Consider the following 20,380-nt stretch of genomic DNA (forward strand, 5'->3'; position numbering starts at 1 on the left):
TCATTATTTATTGGCTGCATGGCTTTGCCTCTCACTTATTTGAGCCTCAGTTTCCTCTCCTGTAAAATGGGGGTATTAGTGCCTGCTTCGCAGAGTGGTTGTGAAGAATAGATGAGACAATGTCTATAAAACAGTTAGCCTTTAGCAGGGAGTTACCTGGGCGTGGGAGAGATACCACTTCCCATGGGAAGGCTCCGTGGACCCCCAAGCCTGGGCTGTAGCCTCCACAGTCCATGACGTTTACTCCTCTTTCAGCTCTTAATGCACAGCTTTGCAACAATGCTTTCAGCCTGGTCTCCTGTCACCCTGCAGACAAACTCCTTGAGGTGCCTGCCACATTGCATCCGTGTTCAGCCCGGGGCCGGGCAGCGGCAGGTGCTGTCTGCACCATGTGCTGCTGTGCATGTGGACTGTGACGGGGGCACGTGACGAAGAGTATGAGGGTCTCTGAGCCAGCATGAGTGTGTGTGGCTGTTGTGCACCACAGTGACACCCGAGGGGAGGGGATGTGCATGTGGGGACACACTGGCGGTCACTTTGGGCCTATGAGAAGCAGGATGAGTCCACAGCACCTGTCTGAGCTCAGGTCTGAATGAGCCTCTTAGTGAGTAATGACATCTGAGGGTGTGCAGGTAAGTGAGAGGGTGTATGTGTATGATGGCAGAGGACCTACGTGTGTGATTTCATGGAAAACTCTGAGCAGGAGGAGCTGTAACCATCTGTGTCCGGGGCGTGGGGGGGGCGGTGGGGGCACAGGCGAGTGTGGCTGTGCCTGAGAGGCCATCTAGGGCTTCCAGCGGTGGTGAGTTCTTTGCAGAGCAAATAAGACCCCCAGCCAGGGAGCTTCTTCCTTCCAAAGTCCCTGAGCAGGGAGAGAGAAAGGGCGCACTCCTTCCCCAAAGTAGAGTAAGCTGGAGGCAGCTACCATCCTAACACCACGGTCCTTCGCTTCCTCCTGGTTGAAGGGAGCAGGTGAGGGGCTGGCAGGGGGTTTCCTTGGGAGACCAGGAAGCTAGGCTGGGGTAGTAGGGTCAGAGCCCTTGACTGGCTATGGAGGCGAATGGTGATTTGCCCTTGAATGGAAGGCATGACTCACACTTCATGGGTTGGCTGCGGGGTTCTGCCGTTGGGCCCTTCATGGACCCTTTACCCCAATGCAAGAAAGTTCTGCTTGGCATCTAGCCTAATTCCTCTATGTTCCAGGCCAACCCAGGCTCTTCCCCGCCATTGTCAGAATCCTCACAGAGATGTGAACCCTGGACCCTCAAGTCAGGAGGCGCTAGTATCATGGTTTCTCCACTTTCCTTCTAAGCCCCATTACTTCTCTTCACCCTACCATGTTCCCTCCTCTGACCCTGTCCATCTCAGGCAGGGTAATCAATCCCCCAAGCTGGCCAAAAAGACAGCAGGTCCTTCTAGTGTCTAACCGACTTCCCTCAGGTCCTCAGGCCTCGTTTGGGGGCTGGGTGCAGGGGGACCCACTGGAACGGAGTGATGCGATGGGGTCTGCTGGCCTGGCTGAGGTCACCGGCCACTGAAGTACGTCAGTGGTGGGTGGGTGTGTCCCAGCCGGCCACAGAACCTCCCTTTCATCCTTTGTTCCTGTCGACCCGGCCCATTCCCACAGTGGATTCTCGGATTCCCAGCGTGGCGTATCCGATGAGCCAGAGTCTTCGCCCGGACACGATCTCCTCCCGGCCCTGCCCTCTCTGCTCACCTCCTCCTCCCCATCTCCCTCCCAGCCGCAGGGAAACCACCTTCGGGACGGGGCAGTTGCTTGCAGTCTCCTTCCTGCCCCTCTCCTTGCCAAGCTGTCACCTGCCACCAGGGGAATTGTGGTCAGACACAAGGAAGAACTTTCAGGGGCTCTATCAAATGGGAAACTTGGGCAGGCGGTAGGCCCCAGTTTCCCCGGAGCAGAATAGTGCTGGTCAGCAGACTGGGAGGGAAAGGAACCCAGGTGCCTCGGGGCAGAGCGTAGGCAGGGTGACTTCTCCAGCCTCCCTTCCGCTCTTGGACGCCATCCCCAACCCTTTGTTCCCCGCAGATGTCTGGCTGCTCCAGTCTGGCAGCCAGTCCCCAAACAATTCTGCATTCACCCTGGCTTAGCTCTGGGTTTCCACATCACTGGAAATGGCTCTTTGCCTTGGACCCTCCCAGCTGCCTGCTTGACCCCGTGTCCAGGCTTCTAGACCCTTCCCAGCCATCATGGCACCTCACCAGCGTGGGCCCATCTTCCTCCTCATCTCCAAGAATTCTGTGGCTTGGATTTTCTACTCCAAACACCTCACAACTTCCTCCCACTCCTTCCCCAGGGAGCCCTCGCCACCTGGCCTTGCTTCTTCCTCCCGGCCCCATCTCCCCAGTGCTGATGTGGCCCCCGTTGTTCTTTCAGCCAGAGTCCGCCAGGGTCTCTCCTGACGTGCGGGTTGGATCTTGTTCAGATAAGCCAGGAGTTCCCTGCGATGGGGCCTGGACCTCTCTTCACCCCAATCAGAAACACCCCAGAGATAGGAGCCTCCACGTGTCCTCCCTCACTTGCAGAGGGCGATCATGAGGGGAAGTGACGGGAAAGAACGGGGGCGAGTTGAGGAGTAAATAAGAACTGTGTCTCCCCTGAGCTCTGGCCCAGGGTGGGCAGGGCAAAGAAGAGAAAGGAAGAGACGCGAACATGCGAACATGCGGTGGAGAGGGGCGGGTGGGAAGAGAGAGTTTTGATGTCTCCTCTGGTGGGCCTGACCGGCAGTTCCCCAGAAGAGTTTGCCAAAGCAAGGGCTGGGACAGGGGACAGGCCCTGCTATACAGGCAGACACAGTGGAGGCCAGGGTTGGCGGCAGCTGCGGTGCATGGAGCGAGCCTGCTCCCTCGGTCTCCTCTTCCTTGAGCCCACGTGCCTAGCAGCAGCTTTGGCTGCCCCGGGCTCACGGCAGTGGTCCAGAGTCATAAGAGGCGCTAACAAAAGCCCCCAGGCATCCCCCAGCCTGGGCCTGGAAGAGCCACTGGATTCTGATCCTGGATCTGCCGGTAATTAATTTGCTGAGTGATCTTTGGCAGGTCCCTCGACTTCTCTGGGCCTCCCTTTCCTGTTCCCACCTGTCCACCCCAGGAGCAGGTGCCTGAGGGGGAAGGTGGCGCCTCCTCCAGGCTGGCTCTGAGGCAGGAGGGTGAATAAGATGGCCTCCCCAGAGGCCAGGGCCAGTGGCTTCGTCCTGGACCCATTCTCTGATGGGTGGAGGAGGGCGATGAGAGGGGTGTAGTCCTGTTTCACTCCAGAGGGGAACATTAGTCTCTCCACTCCTTCTTCCCCACGGATCGCCCCCCTGGGCCTTGGCCTCCTCCCTCCACCCACCTCATCTTCCTGCCCACCCGGGCCCTGCACGGGAGCAGGAGCAAACCCTCAGGAGAGAGACAGTCCTGAGCCCAGCACTCCTGATGAGCAATAATTTGTTTTATGACAGAAAAGGAAATTGTCTTCAGTTTCACAAGAGTGAAACGAATTCGTTTGAAGTAGTTTGCCCCGAGGCAGGCAGGGGAAGGTTTCTCTCCTGAGCTTGCCTTCCCTCTCCTTCTCTCCCCCTCTCTCCCTCTTCCCTTCTAATTACTGCAGCTTCCAAGCTGTTGGCATGAGTCGATGCCAGGCTGTCAGATGCCAACTGCCCCAGGATCTCACCTCTTGGGTGTGGATAGGGGGATGGAGCCACAGGAACAAGGAGGGGTGGCTCTCGGTGCAGCCTCTGCCGTGCCCAAAGCCTTACCTGGCACCTCACGGAGGGAGAGGAGGGCTGGGGCAGAAGGCAGCTCACCAGGGCCTAGGAGAGACCTGCTGTGACCTCGTGGGCTTTCCTGCGGGGACAGCCCATGATTTCTGATCAGCTCTTTCCTCATTCTCTCCCAGTGCAACCTAGAAGCTGACCTCCATGGTGGCGTCTGGGCCAGAAAATGAGCCATTGGCCACCTGCTGGTTTCGAGACTCTAAGATTCATTTGAGGTGGACAGCGGGGGGTGGGGGGTGGCGGGAGCAGCAGTGCACCTGCAGGTCATCAATACTCTCACCAAAAAGTCCGGTGACTTGAAAAATCATGGGACCCTCCTATGTCCATTCCAAGGGCCTCTCCCTCTGCGTCCTCCTTCCCCCTATCCACCCTTCCATTCATCCACTTTGCAAACTTGTAAATTCTTTGTAGCGTGCCAGGCACCATTCCAAGCACTGTGAGCAGAGTGATGCACAAAAACCCTGGCTCCATGGAGCTTATGTTCCAGTGCGTCGTGTGTTAGCTCTGGGGGGGGGGGGGGGCGGGGGTGGCTGTGCCTAGCACACCCCCAGGACAGAGTAGGCACTTACAGGTATTTGCTGAATAAACGACTAGATGTCCGGCCTGGATCAAAGGCGACACCACTGAGGTTCAGCTGCTGAAGAAAAAGAATCTTGTTTTAACCCCTTCCCTGTCATTCTCTGCCATCTCTCTCGTCCCCTCCAGGGAGCCCTGTGGCCACAGTCCTGGGGGAGGTTGTGAAGGGGCAGCCGGCTGCACGGGCAGCAGGCAGCCGCCAGGCTCCAGGACGGCCAACCTGGCCCCGCTGCTTGGCGCTGAGTGCCCTCTAAAACAACAAACTTCATGTCTCTAATTGGGCACTTCCTGTTTGTCTTGATATTATCTCTGGTCCTTGAAGCCCACAAGCCCAACCGGGGATAGGGCAAAGGGCAGGAGCTTTGGGGACTCGGAGAGAGGGTGAGGCAAGGGGGCCCTTCCCTGTAGGTTTTTAGGCTGTGCCCCAGGGCGCTGGGCACAGGTGGAGGGGCCGATGCTCCAGGGCACTGAGTGAGGAGCCTGAGTCCCCCTGCCAGACTCTGCAGGAAGTTCCTAGATTCTGGGTTCTGGTCACCCCAGGCTCCTGAATCCACACCATGCCTTTCCCTCTATGACCTCTGGTTTTCTAAAGCTGCAGAAGAGGAGGGTCTCAGGGTGGACATCACCAACCTTCATGGCTCTCTCCCTCTCTGATTCCCAACTTGGCTGGGAAGTCCTTTTTGATGTCTGACTTCAGTACCTTTCACTGGCCTTTAGGGAACAGTCCCAGCTTCTAAGTCTTACCTGGCTTAGGTTCCTGAATCAATATTGTAGGCGCTTTACACAAGAAACTTCTTTTAGATTTTGAAGTTCCCCTGGGACCAGCTGTCTCTCTCATAAACGCTCAAAGCAACCCCCTACCTTGTGAGTATGTCCACCATGCCAGGCACCAAGAGGGCTGCCCCTGTGGGTGGTAGGATCAGGGCAAACTCCAGACAGGCCCCCACCCCGGCCAGAGGGGCAGCCTCTGCCACCCCCAGAGCTCCAGGTAATAACCTAGAGGCCACGCCAGGCTCGCCAGCACCTGAGCCACCGGCAGCAGATAATGACGGGGGAGCTGGGCAGGCAGAGCCAACCCCTCAATCAGGAAGCAAATTAAAAAGAGGAGGAATCTCCCAGACAGACCACAACAATGAGACCGGCCCCCTTTCCAGGGCACTGCCCGCCTTCCCCCTACCCACCAACGTTGGCTGCCAGGTCCTGGTACCCAGCCCTCCCCTCTAATTCTGCTCTCGTGGGATCCAGTTGGAGGTTTTCTGGCTGACCCTGACTGCAGGTTGGTGGCAGTGCCCAGCTGGCGGGGACACAGGATGCTGGGCCTCTCAGGGATCCTCATGTGCCTGCCCGATCTTGGACTCCTGAGGAGGCCCTGGGCACAGTGGGGGTGGAAAGAGGAAGGCTAGGATATGCTTCCGGTGCAGTATCTCGACGCCCCCTGTGACTCGAACTCTGGATGGCTGTGACAAAGGGCACAATTCGATGGAGTGCCACATACATTTATCACACACTCAGCACTAGCTAGTGTGGGGGTGGGGATCACCAGGATGAACAGAGGAAATTCCAGCTGTTCAGGGGGCCGTGATCTGACACACGCACACAGCTGAGCACACCACCCATCAGACGGCGCAAAGCCCTCTGCACTTCAGGGCTTTGAAGGATCACAGAAGAGGGTGACATGGAGAACTGGAGAAGGCTTGGTAGAGGAGGGAGACACATGAGCTGGGCTGCAGAGGATCCATGGGAGCTCAGAGGCGGACAGACGGGGAGAGCATTTCCGACCAGGAACCGCATGGGGCATGACACTGCATGAACACTAAGGACGGAGTAGAATCCCCCTGTGGCTGGAACCTGGGGAGTGTAAGGGATGAGGTGGGAAAGGTGGGGTGAGACCAGGTGGGATATGGGGCTTCGATTCCGGACCAGAGAGTATGGATTTCCTCCTGGTGGCAATGGAAAGCTATCGAATGCTTTAGAGTGTTAATTCATTAATTAATTTTTAGAGAGAGGGAAAGGGAGGGAGAAGGAGAGGGAGAGAAACATCGACGTGAGAAACACAGCCCGACCCACTTCATGCCCTGTGCCCTACATGCACACGTGTGTATGTGGGGGGCCACAGACTGCAACCCAGGCATGTGCCCTTGACTGGGAATTGAACCTATGACCTTTCCCCTTGTGGGATGTTGCCCAACCAACTGAGCCACACTGGCCAGGGCTCAAATGCGTTGGAGCTGAGGCATGACATGACCAGGATGCTGCCACCATGATACGAATTTTCACCGTCCACAGTGGGACAAGGGGATTCTGCTTTTTATGCCTCTGCCTTTCGCCATGGCTGCTGTCTCGTCAGCCCTTTCTCCCAGCTCCCACTCTTCGCTCTTGCTCCCTCTGTGCCAAACCTCTGACTTGTTGTGCCAAGCAGGCTAACGGGGCAGAGGGCTTCAACCCCCTAACCCAGCTCTCACCCCAACCCTGCATGTCCCAGACATCCTGCTGGGTCCTTCTACTCCCATCACACAACCAGGGCCACTGTGGGGGTTGGGGGTGGGAGGATGGGTGGGCAGAGGAGGAATGGCAGGAAAACTGGGCTCATTTCCTCCCTGGGCCTTTGGGTCTCGAGGCCTCTGTTGTGTCTTCCAACCTGAGCCATGCTTCTGAGATAGGAGGCATGACCCTCCTCAGGTGAGAGATTCTGGAAGCTTTGATTTCAGGAAAACATTTTCCTAATTCACTTAGCTGTGGCTTATCCACCCTCTTCTAAAGAAAGGCACTGGGCTGAGAACCGTGTGGCATGAAAAAGACCCGGGACCTGCCCTCCAGGAGCCCACGGACCAACCGGTAGGGAAATAAGTCAACTCCATGGAAGCAGATCGCACGGCAGAAAGTCCAGGGGAAGTTCAGAGAAGCAAGCCAGCGAAGCTGCTGACAAGCAGACTCGGCAGAGAAGCAGTCTGTGAGCGGGGACTTTGAGGGATGATAAGCTTTCCCACAGCCGAGATGGGGTGGCAGGGTGGAAATAGCTGGAGCAACAGTACGAAGGTTGGCCCTGGCTGGTGTGGCTCAGGGACATGAGTGTGGGCCTGAGAACCAAAAGATCGCCGGTTCAGATTCCCAGTCAGAACACATGCCTGGGTTTTGGGCCAGGTCTCCAGTAGCAGGTGTGCGAGAGGCAACCACTCAATGTATCTGTCACACATGGATGTTTCTCTCCCTTTCTCCCTTCCTTCCCCTCTCTCTAAAGACAAATAAATAAATAAAATCTTTTTTTTAAAAGTAGGCAAGCTGGACATATTTGGGGAACATTGAATCCAGCAGGCTGGCCTGGGCTGGAGAGTTTGTTCAAGGACCAAGGGAAGTAATGATGGTAAAGGTGATGGGGGCCAAGGAGCAGGGTCTTGAATGTCATGGTTAGCACCACGGAGCCGCTGGACGTGTTTGAGATGGAGAGTGCCAGGCAGGAGCGGCATTTCACGATGATTCATCTGTTATTGGTCTGCAGGACAGCTCAGGTGGCCGGGCCCGGAAGCGTCAGAAAACCTCTAGGAGATCCGAAAAACAGTCCAGATGAGAAGTAATTCCTGGACCAAGTTGGCGCTTCTCTAGGATTTTCAAAGACCAGCCGCCATTCCCAGTTCATTCATTCATTCGTCCGTTCATTCACTGAACAAATACTGAGCACTTGCTAAGTACCAGGAACCATTTTAGGGTCTCTTTGCACCCCCACCCCCACCCCTCTCCTGCTGACTCTTGGATGTGAAGACGAAGGTAAACTCTCACCCACACATACCTGGGGACTTTAGCCCAGTCCCCTTTCACTACCCCAACCCCAGTTATCCAGTAGTTTCTGCCTTTGGAGCAGGTATGTGGGGGAAAAAATTAAAAATCAGAACACGTGCAGTAAGAATTTTGGGGACAGCATGAGGTAGGAAAATTTGAAGGTGGGAGGGTGAGCAGCCTGGTCAGCTGAGAGCTGTTGGTGGGAGGAAAAGCCAAGTTGCGAGCTGAGTGTAGGGGGGACCTGGGATCTCTGGGGGAGGGAGGCTGGGAAGGAGGAGAAAGATGGAGAGAAGGAGCGTAGGGGCTGGGAGGGAGGGACAAATTAGAGAGCTGGAGAAGGAAGCAGAGTCTTAGCAGCCAGCGGAGGTGGGGGACTGGGAGGCGAGGGCAGAGGAAATGGGCCCAGGCACTGGAGACAAAAGTCTGGGAGTCTGAGCCTCAGGAGCCACCTGGAAGGTGCAGGCAGCGGCAACATCAAACTTGGGATCGGAGGGTTGGCTCTGGAGTGAGCTGCAGTTGGGGGGTGGCGCTGTGGATGGGGAGGGGAGCTGAGAGCAAGAGAGAGGGGCTATATCTCTCAGTAACCCTGCTGGGTCTTCAGCCTCACCAAGGTCCAGAGTCCCACCCTCCTTGTGTAGCTCCAGGCGCCCACCGCCCCCCCCCCCCAGCTTTCCCGCCTCGTCATTGGTGGTGAAAAAGCACGTTGCTCTGAGGTGCAAATGGAGGAGGAAAGGGGGTCTCCTGCCAAACAGGGTCAGTGCTGTGGTAATAGCTCCCCTCCCCGCGAACCAGTCAGGGTCTCCCTACACCCTTCACTGATCCAGAGCTGGAGAAAGGGTGTGGGCCGTCCCAAGAGCTGTCTTTTTCCTCCCCCCAACTCTCCTCACCCCAAGATTCTCCCATCTTTTGGACTGGACCTGCTACCTAAGCATATGGAACCGATTGAAAGAATTTGTATGCTCACCTTATAATTTATGCAAATCAACTCTGTAATTAACTATAATTTGGAGGCATCCTTTGGTATTTGAGACATTTATCCATGAGGAAATGCCCTAGTGATAATGCTCCCGTATTAACATTATTTACTCCACCTGTGTGGTCTCCTCAGCTTGTCTCCCCCCTCACTCTGACTTTCTGGGCTGGAAGGTAGGGAGGGACAGGGAAGCCCCTCCCTGGAGCCTGCCTCGGTCCTGACGCCTGGGTGCCCCCAGGGGGTTGGGCTGGCCCTGTCCTCTTAATTGGGCTGATGATGGATGGAAGGGGTGCAGTGCTGCCTCCTAAGCCCCCCACCACTCTACTCTCTCCTACCTAATGGTGGATTTCTGCTGAGCTTTTTAGCGCTCTTAAGGGCCTCAATGTTCTCACCTCTGAAATGGGTAGAGGAAGGACCTGTCGAGGCCTTTATGGGATAATTACTGAAAAGCTAATGAAGGGACTGGGAATCCCCTATCTAGAGGTTTCTGGGGGTGGAGGGGGAGGAGCAGGACAAGAGTTCAGGGCCAAGATTGCCTGACTCACCCTGTGGGGGACTTGGGGGAGGTGGCAGGCAAGCCTTGGGTTACTGGGTTCTGGGCATGTGTGGAGGGGGTGCATGGCAGCTTTTGGGCTCATGCCAAGGGCACTGAGCTGTGGCCGAGAATGGAAGGTGAACACATGAAAAATCTCCAGGCTGCTGTCCTGTGTGGGTCAGGATTCCTAGCTTCAGAGAGCTTTGGGGAGCCTGTCTTACTCTGTTTCATCTCCTTTCTCCTTCCTGGTCTTTTGTCCTTCTCTGCTCCGGGTCGTGCTCCTGTTAGTCAGCATGCCTGAACTTACAAGCACCCTAAAATTAAGTTCATGTAAATAGTTGGGGCTGGGGGGGGGGAAGACTCCACCTAGATTTACCTCCAGGCCCCTGCTCCCTTTCCAGGCCATGTCCCCAGCTCTTTCACCCTCCTGGGGCCCTGGGATTCCTGGGCCGTCTCTGAAAGTTCCTGGCTGGGCTCTGCCTCTGGTCTTAGGTGAGCTCTCGTTTATCCCAAGCTGCCTCACCCTATCCTAGTCAGGCAGAGGGCTTTCCCTCCCCAGTTTGCGATGAGAGAGCCCAGACCCCAAAGGTGGGTTCCACGGGGTCCTGTGGGGATCTCAGCTGGGCGGGGGACAAAGAAAAGGGAGAAGGAGTGAGGCTCCTGCAGAAGGAGGAGAGACCTGCTGGAGGGGCCAACTGCGCTGAGGCGGAGCTCCACAGGCAGGGGCCGACGTGGGGGGTGTGTGCATGTGTCCCAGGTCATACCACCCAGTCCATGGAGGACACCTCAAAAGAGTGGGGGGTGTGTGTGTAAAATTTGGAGATTCCCAGCCACGCCAGCTCTCCCTTCCTCTGTTCTTCAAAAACTCCTTTGTCCCTCTCCCACTGCCCGTCCAACCTCTGGGGAAGGAAGTCCTGCTCCCCCACCCCCACCCCCAGCTGCCTCTTCCAGCCGAAACCCTCCTTTCCTGGCACCCCTCAGAGTCTCAGATCTCACCCCCCCCCCAAGAGAGCTGGGGGCCACTGTTTCCTGGATTATCCTAAAAGCTTCCGAGGCGGCCGTGAGGACTTGGCAGCGCCCCTGCCAGCATCCCTCACCTCCCCCTCTGCTCAGACTGTCGCCTTCTTTATAAAGCTTGGCTCTCCCATCACCCCCGATTGCCCCTCACTGCCGCTGCGGCTGCCAGCTCTGGGCTCCATGGACTGGTAAGAGGGGCTGCTCTCTGGCCAGTTCAGGGGATGGAGGTCTCCTCTTAAATGGGGGTCATCGAGAAGGGTTTGGAAGGCTTGACTGTCTCTGAACTGGTGGAGGGGGGGAGATAACAGGGAGATCTGGGAGGTCTCTGCCTGGAGACTGGAGAGAATCTCTTTGGAGGGCTTTGGACTTGGCCGGGCTGGGATCTGGTGGAGAAGTGGAGTGGAGTCACCAGTTAATAGATGACAGGGGGCTTCATTCTGATAGGAAAGATGGGCAAATATTAACAGACATACAGGGCACACACTCACCTCACAGAGGTTCATGCATGATAAACGCCTGCAGAAATAGTAGGGGGAGGAATCACTGAACACGTCTGGTGGGGAACTCCCTTTGTCATGGAGAAAGAGGACAGACACCCCACCATCCAGCCCAGAAGGCACACAGGCATCACATGCACACACACACCTGCAGATACCACCCCCCCCCACACACACAGATGCACTATTCTCAGCCAGGTTCACCTCACAGACTAAAAACAGATGTGGATGCTAATGATACTAGGATTTACAATGAATGGAATTAATGTCCAGCCTAGTGCTTGGGCTCCAGGTAGACCCTCAGTAAATGTTTGCTGAATGAACAATGGATGAATGGAAGAAAACCATTTGGCCCCAGCTCTGGGCTCTGTCCAGTTTCCCAGCAACCTGGGACAGCAGGGTGGAAGAGGAAAGGAAAGGAGGAATGGGCTGCTGTCCTAAGATCACCAGTGTGCAGTCTTCCAAGCACAGCTGGGAGGTTGGGGTAGGGAGTAGAGAAGGGTGAGCAACTAGGAAGCCAGGAACGAGGAGATGGGGGTTCTGGTCCCGGCTTCGCGTGGAAGCAAGTTAGAACTTGTTGTGTGACGTTGAGCTACTTGCCTCTCTGTTCCGGAATTTTTTCCCTACCAGTGAAATGAGGACTCGCACCACACAATTTTTATGGGGAGTCTAGCTTAGATATTCTCATAGTGCAATCACCACCGAAATTGAGGTTTGGAAGGGACCACAGATGTAGCTGTGACTTGTCCCAGCAATTCAAGATGGCTTTGATCTAAGGATCAGTTTAAGAATGCTGTCCCATCTGCTCTGACCGGTGTGGCTCAGTTGGTTGGGCGTTGTCCCACAAAGCCAAAGGTCACCAGTTTGATTCCAGGTCAGGGCACACATCTCCCTTGCTCCCTCCTCTCCCCTCTATAAAAATAAATAAAATCTTAAAAAAAAAAGAAAAGAATGCTCTCCCCTCCACTGTCAGGATCTAGACTAGAAGGGCCTTCACGGATGCCGGATGGGGCAGTGGGCAGAACTCAGGCTTGGGAGCCTGACAGACCCGGACACGGTTCCCTTCTCTGCCTCTTAACAGCTGTGCCGCCCCGGCCAGATCATTTCACTTTTTTGATCCCTAGCAGAATTCCTCATCTATACCGTGGGGATAATAGTAACCACTTAGCAGCATGCTCACAGGAATTAAAGATGCTCAAGAAATAAACGTGGGATATGAGGAACGCGGGGACTATCGAGGCTGCTCCACGTACCAGATGGATTGCCGACTCTCAGTGAGGTGGGAGAAGCAGAGTGGCAGGAACAGGAGATGGACACTTGTGGCAAAATCTGTCTATTTCCTCCTTTGGGGGAAGAAAAGAGGAGTGGAAACGGCCCAAGTCCCGGGCAGGTCTCAGTGGTGTGGGAGATGCGGTGGGCAGCCTGGTCGGGCTTTGAGATAAGATGATACTGGGCAGTTATGTCCACATCAGACCGTGGGCGCTGCTCAGTGGGAAACCATCGAGCCTGTGCAAAATGGAAGGGGCTGGAATCCGAGGGACGCAAGCAGCAGGTCATCTGGAAGGAAGGCAGTGTGTGCTCGGGGTCAGAAGCAGGTGCTGAGACAGGGCAGGAAATCAGAATGGCTGGCTTTCCAACACAAGCACATGACTGTTCGCTTTCGTGCTGGTGAGCTGCACTATGAAAGGTCTTTGCTTCTGGAAAGTATCTGTGGGTCGGGGTGAGGTGGGGTGCAAGGGGACCTGGGGTGAAAGTGGGGTGGGATATCTACCATGTAGGGGCTGGGTCGCATTCCCCGTTGCTTTTCAGGGAAACAGAAGAAACCAGAAAGATTAGACAATCTGGTGCCTATAAATAACAGCAGGAGGGAACCTGGTCGCCCACCTAGAGTCAGATCTCTGAGCAACTGTCAGCCCCTTAAGAGCAGTAACTTTGGGAGCAGCCAGCAGGCTAGAGAGAGGGTTGCAGGCAGGAGGAGGCAAAGAATGGCTAGAGGTCGGATTGAACTTAACCCCAGGAATCTGAGCCGCAGGCTCTGTGCTGTGAGCCTGGAGACCTGTTCTAGACCTGGCTGTGAACTGGGATGCAAACCCATGCAGCCCACACCTGCAGGCTGAATGATAAAAACCTGAGGGTGGAGAGGGCTGTCAATGTAGCCGGCGCCACGGAGACCCCCCAGAGCAGTTCCTGGTCATCTGCACTCTGGAGCCTGAGTGTCAGGAGGAAGGAAACCTGATTGATCGGAAAGTCCCACCCTGATGTGCCCCGTGTGGGGTGAGGGGAAGGCAGCTGACCTCACGGAATTTCAAGAAGGAAACTGAGGCTCAGAACGACCTGAGAGGCCAGGTCAGCCTAGCAAATACAGGGCTGCGGCTAGAATTCAGGTGCATCAACTTTTAGTCCAAAGACCTTTGTGAATATATTTTAATCCAACAAACAGGTGCTGGGAGACTTGCAAAATAATTGTTAACAACGACGGCGACGACGACATCTTTTCGTTTACTGTGCGCTCGCCAGGTGCTCAAGGAGCTGGGTATTTTAAGTACATCAATTCCTTTAAGTCCCAGGAAACTCTCCCAAACGTGTACCTAGATTGTCTCGACGAGGAAACAGTCACAGAAAAGACGATGCACAGAGAAATCAGACATCAGCTCTGGACGTGAGAACGTGTGTGTTCCCTGGGAAACATACACACAAAGATCGATTTTTCACTTGGCTTGCGGATTCAGTGTAACCATTTTACACTCGCACTTCGAGTGTATTCCAAACGGGAAAGCAAGACGGGCAAACCAGCGGTGGTGGAATCGCGGTTGCAGAAGCGAGATTGAATCAGTCTGAATTCCGGTTCGGCTGTTCGAAAAGAACTGTAAAGACCGCTCCCCCCCCCCCAAAAAAAAAGCCACGAAAAAATTAAAAGCCGATGGCAGAGCGCTTAGGGAAAACCAACTGGCGCAACGAAATAAAAAATTACGAAAATTGGCCAGAATTCCCTTACAAAACAAGGGTGACTTCGGGAGGTCAACGCGGCAGATAGCAGAGACGCCAACCGGGAAAGGAGCATCGGACTACGGGGGTGCAGAGGCCAGCCAGGCGGGGCGGGGGCAGCCGGGGGAAGGGGGCACTGCTACCGACCGGCGCTCTGCATCTCGATCAGCTCGATTCTTGAAAGAAGGTGAGAGCCACGAACGCCCCGAAATCTTGCCAGAATGATGCATTACGCACGTTTGTTTTTCTCAAAGACACCCCAGACCCTCCTCCCAAGTCAAGAACCTAAGGTTCTCATAGTTTAGGGGATAATCGGGAAGCAGCGATGGCAAGGGGTGGCTCAATCCTTCCCAGAAGCGTCCCTGCCCAGGGCCACTCGGGCGCCTGCCGCGGCTTTCAGGGCCGGCTGCGCGGGGGCGAATGGTGGGGCTATTCAAGGGTGGATTTCGTCGGCGGCGCAGGGGTGCGGCTTTAAGGCAGATGGAGAGTGACAGCCTAGGGGGCTGGAGGAGCAGCGGGGGCAGCTAGGGACGGGGAAGTCGGGAACTGAAGAGGGTGGGAGAGAAGAGGAGGTGGTCACCCAGAAAGGCGGGCGGCCGGAGAGGGAGAACCGGAAAGCGAGCGGGAGCGCAGGCCCGGGGAGGGAGGTGGCGGTGCAGAGGAGTGGCGGGGGGATAGAGAAGGAGCGCGGCGGCCAAGATAAAGTTCTCACGGCCTAGGGCTGGGAGTAGAGCGGACACAGCCTGGGCGCTCAGTCTTGTTTCCTTCTTTCCGCTCAGGGTCGCGGCCACGCCGGTGGGCCGAGGGCCGTCGAGGCAAACGGCGCCCTAAAGTGGCTCGGCGTCACCCCAGCGCCCGCCCCTCCTCTGCGCCCCCCGCGGTCTGAGCCGCCGCGCGTTCCTACACGGACCCAGCCGGCTGGAGGGCAGCTTTCCCCGCCGCGGGGCGGGTATCCGAACCTGGGAAACGCTCCGCCCGCGCCCCTCATCCACGACGTGGAGGGCCAGGGAGGAGCGCGGGAGGGGGAGGGCGGCGACCTAGTTAGCGATCCCGCCCCCACTCCCCTCCCGCCCCCTCGTCGCCGGCCGGGCGGGCAAGGCCTCCAGTCGAGTCGAACCCCCAAGGGTTAAAGGCGGCCGCAGGTGCGGTGGGCGGGGCCCGGATTTCGGGGAAAAAGGAGCGCAGGGCTGGGATGAAGGCAGAGTGCGCGGGTGAGTCACGGGCGGAGCTGGCCTCGCTCGCAAGCTCGCTCGCTCGCTCGCTCGCTCGCTGGCTCCCGCCCTCCGCCCCTCCGCCCCTCCTCCGCAGGGTCGGGTCGCAGCCCCCGCTGGCCCTCGGCCCCTGCCCCTCGCCGCTGCAGAGCCCGCCTGCGCGCAGGGCCCGGGAGCACCCGCGGGATTGCGCGCCTGCCAGCCGCGCCTGGAGTCCGAGTGCAGCCTCGAGGTAGGAGCCCAGCTCGGGGTGGCGAGGGGCGAGCGCTGCGGAGATCCTCGGGAATACCTTCCCGGAACTCGCCCCAAGCTCCGTGGCATTGGGGAAGGTGAATCCGAGGGCTCAGCGCCCTGGCGGAGTGAAAACTGGGTGGACGGGAGAGACTGGAGGGAGCGAGGAGACTGGAAACTGGGGAAACGAGAGCGACTGGGAAAACCGGAGGACTTGATCCTTGAGGACTGGGTGGGTGTATGGAAGTCCGACCACCTGAGTGCTGGTGATCGGGAGAGGCAGCTGGCGGAAAAGGGGAGGAGGGTGTCTCTAGCCACCTAACCGCGTTGGAGAACGCAAAGCCGGGAGTGCTGCGCGTCCTGCGGTCCTCCTCCCCGAAACCTTGCTGGCAGGCCCTGGAACCTAGGACTGGGCTCCCTGCCCTGTGTCGGGAGGGGCCACTCCGTGGAGCCTGGAGCCTCCACACCCCTTAGCCCTTGGGGCCATTTCCAGGCGCCAAGAGCTATTAGGGTCCCAGGCCTCACTGCTCCCGCCCAGCCCCCTCTGGGCTGCCCTGCCTGGGCCTGAGGCTCCGTTCCTGCCGCTTCGCCTCGTTCCTTTCTTGTGGTGAGGCAGCAGGAGCCTAATAGGCGCCCCAGGATCCCCCTCCTCCCTCTACCCGACTACCAGGGCCACCTCCCTGGTCCTAGAGGCAGAAAGCAGTAGGGTTGGTGGAGCCCTGTTGTGGGAAGTCCCTGCCCGACACCACTGCACCTCCTCTGCGACAATCCGAGGAGGCCCAGGGACACAAACCCCACACCTGGGACACCAGGGCCTCAAGGCCTTAGGGAGAGGTGGTGAGAAGAGGGGGACCTTCAAGTCCCAGGTCAAGAAAGGGGTGGCTGTCTTCAGGTTCCCGATGGTTTAGGGAAAGAGTGGAAAGACCCGGTCCCCAGAGGAACACACAGCACATAGTTTTGATGGAATGAATACGTGAATGTCTTTGTTCAAGTCGCTTCTCCCAATACTGCCTCAGTTTCCTCTTTTTTCCAAAAATAAGAGAGTGAACCTGAGCGGTGGTTCTCAACATTTGGCTACAGATTAGCATGATCGGTGTGACTCCTAAACATGACCTGTGCCTAGAATGCACCCCTTTATAAAATCTTTTTGGGCAAGCCTTTCTCTTAATTTCTGTGATCCTGGCTTTTCCTGTTGCCCTCTGCTTCCCCCTCTCTGACCCTGCATCCTTCAAGGGGTGGCAATTTTGCCTTCCCAAGCTTGCTGGTCAGCTCTTCACTTCCTGACTCCCTTCTCTGGGGACGCCTACCCCTCCCAACTTCACATCTGGGTCTCCCCTCCATTGAAGGTGGGCACAGGTAGCAGACAGAAAAGCTGGCTGGCCCTGGTGTGGGTCAGGGGCGGGAAGGGAGCTTAACCCTCTGGTGGCCAGAAGTCCCCAGAAACTGGCACTGGAGCCCCAGGAAGGTGAAGTCTGCCTGAAGGAAAAGTCTGGGGGCCAGGCAGGGAGCTGGGAGGAGTGAGGTTGAGCAGTGAAATGCTCTTTCTCACTAAGTGATACACTGAGGGCTCTTTCTCCAAAATCTCAGAATCTGCTTTGGGCTTTGGCAAGTCAGATTACTTTGAGCTTTAAGTTTCAGCAACAGACCGACTCCTTCTCCCCATCTGTGTCCTGAGTTAAACTAGGATAGCTGAGGTGGGTTTAGATCCTCCACTTGGGCTGGCAGCAGGTGTGCAGGGGGGAAATGCCACTGTCCTTGAGCTGGCCTGGGCAGCTGGGGTGGGATGGTTTGGGCACTGTATCGTAGGAGTATCCCATCTACCAGCCTGGGACCAGCCCAGCTCCCAGAATAAGCCGGGTCCTCTAGGAGAGATAACCTAGGGGGAAGGTAGACTTCCATCATCCTCTGCCCTTGGCCAAGAACTTCACATCCTCAACTCTTCCTAGGGGCTCTCAAATTCTCTTAACTGATCTTTACTCCCCAACCAGAGGTGCATCTATCTTTCACTTGGGGGCTTGGAGAGCGGTACTTTGCAGGGAGGGATCTAGGTTGGGATCGAAAATGAGCTGCTGATTTTGCTCATTTCGCCTCTTTCCTGCCTCCTTTAGGTCCCACCTGAGGTGTCCCTGACCGTCCCTGCCCCCCACCCCAGCCCGCATCCCGGCAATGCTAACCGCTGTCTGCGGCTCTCTGGGCAGCCAACACTCGGACGCGCCTCACGCCTCCCCTCCGCGCCTGGACCTGCAGCCTCTCCAAACATACCAGGGTCACACGAGCCCGGAGGCTGGGGACTACCCCTCCCCGCTGCAGCCTGGAGAGCTGCAGAGCCTCCAGCTGGGCCCCGAGGTAGACTTCTCACAGGGCTATGAACTGCCAGGGGCCTCCTCTCGAGTAACCTGCGAGGACCTGGAAAGCGACAATCCCTTGGCCCCGGGACCCTTTTCCAAGCTCCTGCAGCCGGACATGTCACACCATTATGAATCGTGGTTCCGGCCAACTCACCCAGGCACTGAGGATGGCTCATGGTGGGACCTTCATCCGGGCACCAGCTGGATGGACCTCCCCCACACTCAGGGCGCGCTGACCTCACCTGGCCACCCGGGGGCGCTTCAGGCTGGCTTGGGGGGCTACGTTGGAGACCACCAACTTTGTGCCCCTCCATCCCACCCACATCCGCACCACCTCCTCCCAGCCGCCGGAGGGCAGCACCTCCTGGGGCCTCCCGACGGGGCAAAGGCCTTGGAAGCTGCCGCCCCGGAGACCCAGGGGCTGGATTCCAGTTTGGATGGGGCGGCCCGGCCCAAAGGCTCCCGGCGGTCAGTGCCCCGAAGCTCAGGTCAGACCGTGTGCCGATGCCCCAATTGCCTGGAGTCGGAGCGATTGGGGGCTCCGTGCGGGCCCGATGGGGGCAAGAAGAAGCACTTGCACAATTGCCACATCCCGGGCTGCGGGAAAGCCTACGCCAAGACGTCGCACCTCAAAGCGCACCTGCGTTGGCATAGCGGCGACCGTCCCTTCGTGTGCAACTGGCTTTTCTGCGGCAAGCGCTTCACGCGCTCCGATGAGCTGCAGCGCCACCTCCAGACCCACACCGGCACCAAGAAGTTCCCCTGTGCGGTCTGCAGCCGGGTCTTCATGCGCAGTGACCACCTGGCCAAACACATGAAAACCCACGAGGGCGCCAAAGAGGAGGCTGCCGGGGCCGCCACCGGCGAGGGCAAGACCGGAGGAGCGGTGGAACCCTCCGGGGGCAAAGGCAAGCGGGAGCCCGAGGGCAGCAACGCAGCTCCCTCCAACTGAGCTCTTCAGTGCTGCCTCCTCGCTGGTTACCCTGGGGACATCAGAAGAGACCCCCCTGGCCTGATGTCCTTGGGGGGCGGCTTGAGTAAGAGGAGAAAGTGGTTATTTATTGAGAGGGAGGAAAAGTGGTGTGGGGTCAAGGAGAGGGGAGTTAGGGGTGTTTTAGTCTCGGGCTGGACAGGATGCTTTTGACTGTTTGGCTGGGCTGGGGGAACTGTGCATGCCCCTCTGTTCTCTGTCTCCTCACTATTTCACCCACGTCCCCGAGTTGGGGGGATGGGACGAGGTATCCCTACCGCGGCTGGAGGGCGGAAGGGACCCGCTGGAGAAGAGACGTGCATCCCAGCAGCAGGGAGCAGTGGGGCGGCCCGGGCGCTGGGGGTAGCTGTCTGGACGCGTTCTTAGCGCCTGGGAACCGGGACATAAAAGCGCCTCCGGAACCGCCCAGCGGCCCCAGTCTCTTTCATCCCCTTCATAGTGCTTCTTCCCCTAGGGTTTCCGGAGAGCTGAGATAGGGTAGTGGAGGCTGGGGGTCCCCTTTGGGGAGGGGTCTCCATCAGCCTGGGAGGGTTGTTGCTGTAGAAATAACTCCTTTGATGCTCCTTCTTATTAATTAACCCTTCCAGACCCAGTCGGATGGAGCCATGAAGGAAGAGGGGAAGGGGGCCAGAATCCGAGACTAGATGTGGGGAGTGGGTAAAGGGGTCCCCTTCTAAAATGAGAGAAAGCAGTTTGATGGGGAATGGAAGGAACTAACCGCTTCCCTCTCAAACTCGGATTCAGCCCTTAACTCTTGGTCTTTATAAAAAATAAAGTTCAGTAGTCCACATTCCCATCTGTTACCCCCACCCCCCACCCCACGGGAGCTTTCAAAGCAGCCAGAAGACCCCACTCTGGAATCGATATAGTTCCTCATCCTAGGCTCCCCGTCATTTATTTGCCTTCCCTGCGGGGTTAAAAGGAACGGGTTACCTTGGCTATTTGGAAGTCGGTGGGGGTACCCCAGCAGAGGACTGTCCCGGGGGTCCCCCTCCGTGGACTCTGTGTCTGCCTGGCCATCTCCTGCTCGCCTTCTCCTTCCCCTTCCCCTGCAGCTTTGCTCCTCCCGCAGAGCATGCGTTAAGAGGTCCCCCCCCTTCTATATGAAGGAGTGGTTCTCTCACTGGGTAGGGGTCTGTCTTCTGAGGTGATGTCCAGGAAGTTGTCTCGAGTCCCCTCCAGATGCTAGACCTACATCCTGATTGTGATCATGGACCTGGAAGGGGGAGGGGAAAAGTCCAGCTGAGGCTGAGACCTCCAGGGGAAGGGCGTGGAGCCAGTGGGCTTTCCCAGGCTGGAGGCAGAGGCCATAAGCTTCCCCCTGACCTCCCCTTCCCCTGGCCCTCTTTCCATGCAGAGCCTTATTTGAGGATTAGTTGTGTATTGATTTTTAAGTTATATGCAAAGGGTATTTTATTTAATATTAGGGCATGTTGTGTGTGTGTGTGTGTGTGTGTGTGTGTGTGTAT

General features: G+C 57.1%; 1 protein-coding gene across 1 annotated transcript; it reads left to right on the forward strand.

The window, feature by feature from the left end:
* Positions 1–15,142: 15,142 nt before the first annotated feature.
* On the forward strand, positions 15,143–19,865 carry SP6 (Sp6 transcription factor). The gene is made up of 2 exons (XM_037033481.1): positions 15,143–15,573; positions 17,681–19,865. Exon 2 carries the CDS (start codon positions 17,739–17,741, stop codon positions 18,870–18,872), a length of 1,134 nt encoding a protein of 377 aa, XP_036889376.1. The 5' UTR covers positions 15,143–15,573; positions 17,681–17,738; the 3' UTR covers positions 18,873–19,865.
* The last annotated feature ends 515 nt before the right edge of the window (positions 19,866–20,380 follow it).

This window comes from Sturnira hondurensis, unplaced genomic scaffold, assembly GCF_014824575.4.
Source record: "Sturnira hondurensis isolate 20B ecotype Veracruz unplaced genomic scaffold, ASM1482457v3 Scaffold0021632, whole genome shotgun sequence".
Classification (NCBI taxonomy): Eukaryota; Metazoa; Chordata; class Mammalia; order Chiroptera; family Phyllostomidae; genus Sturnira; species Sturnira hondurensis.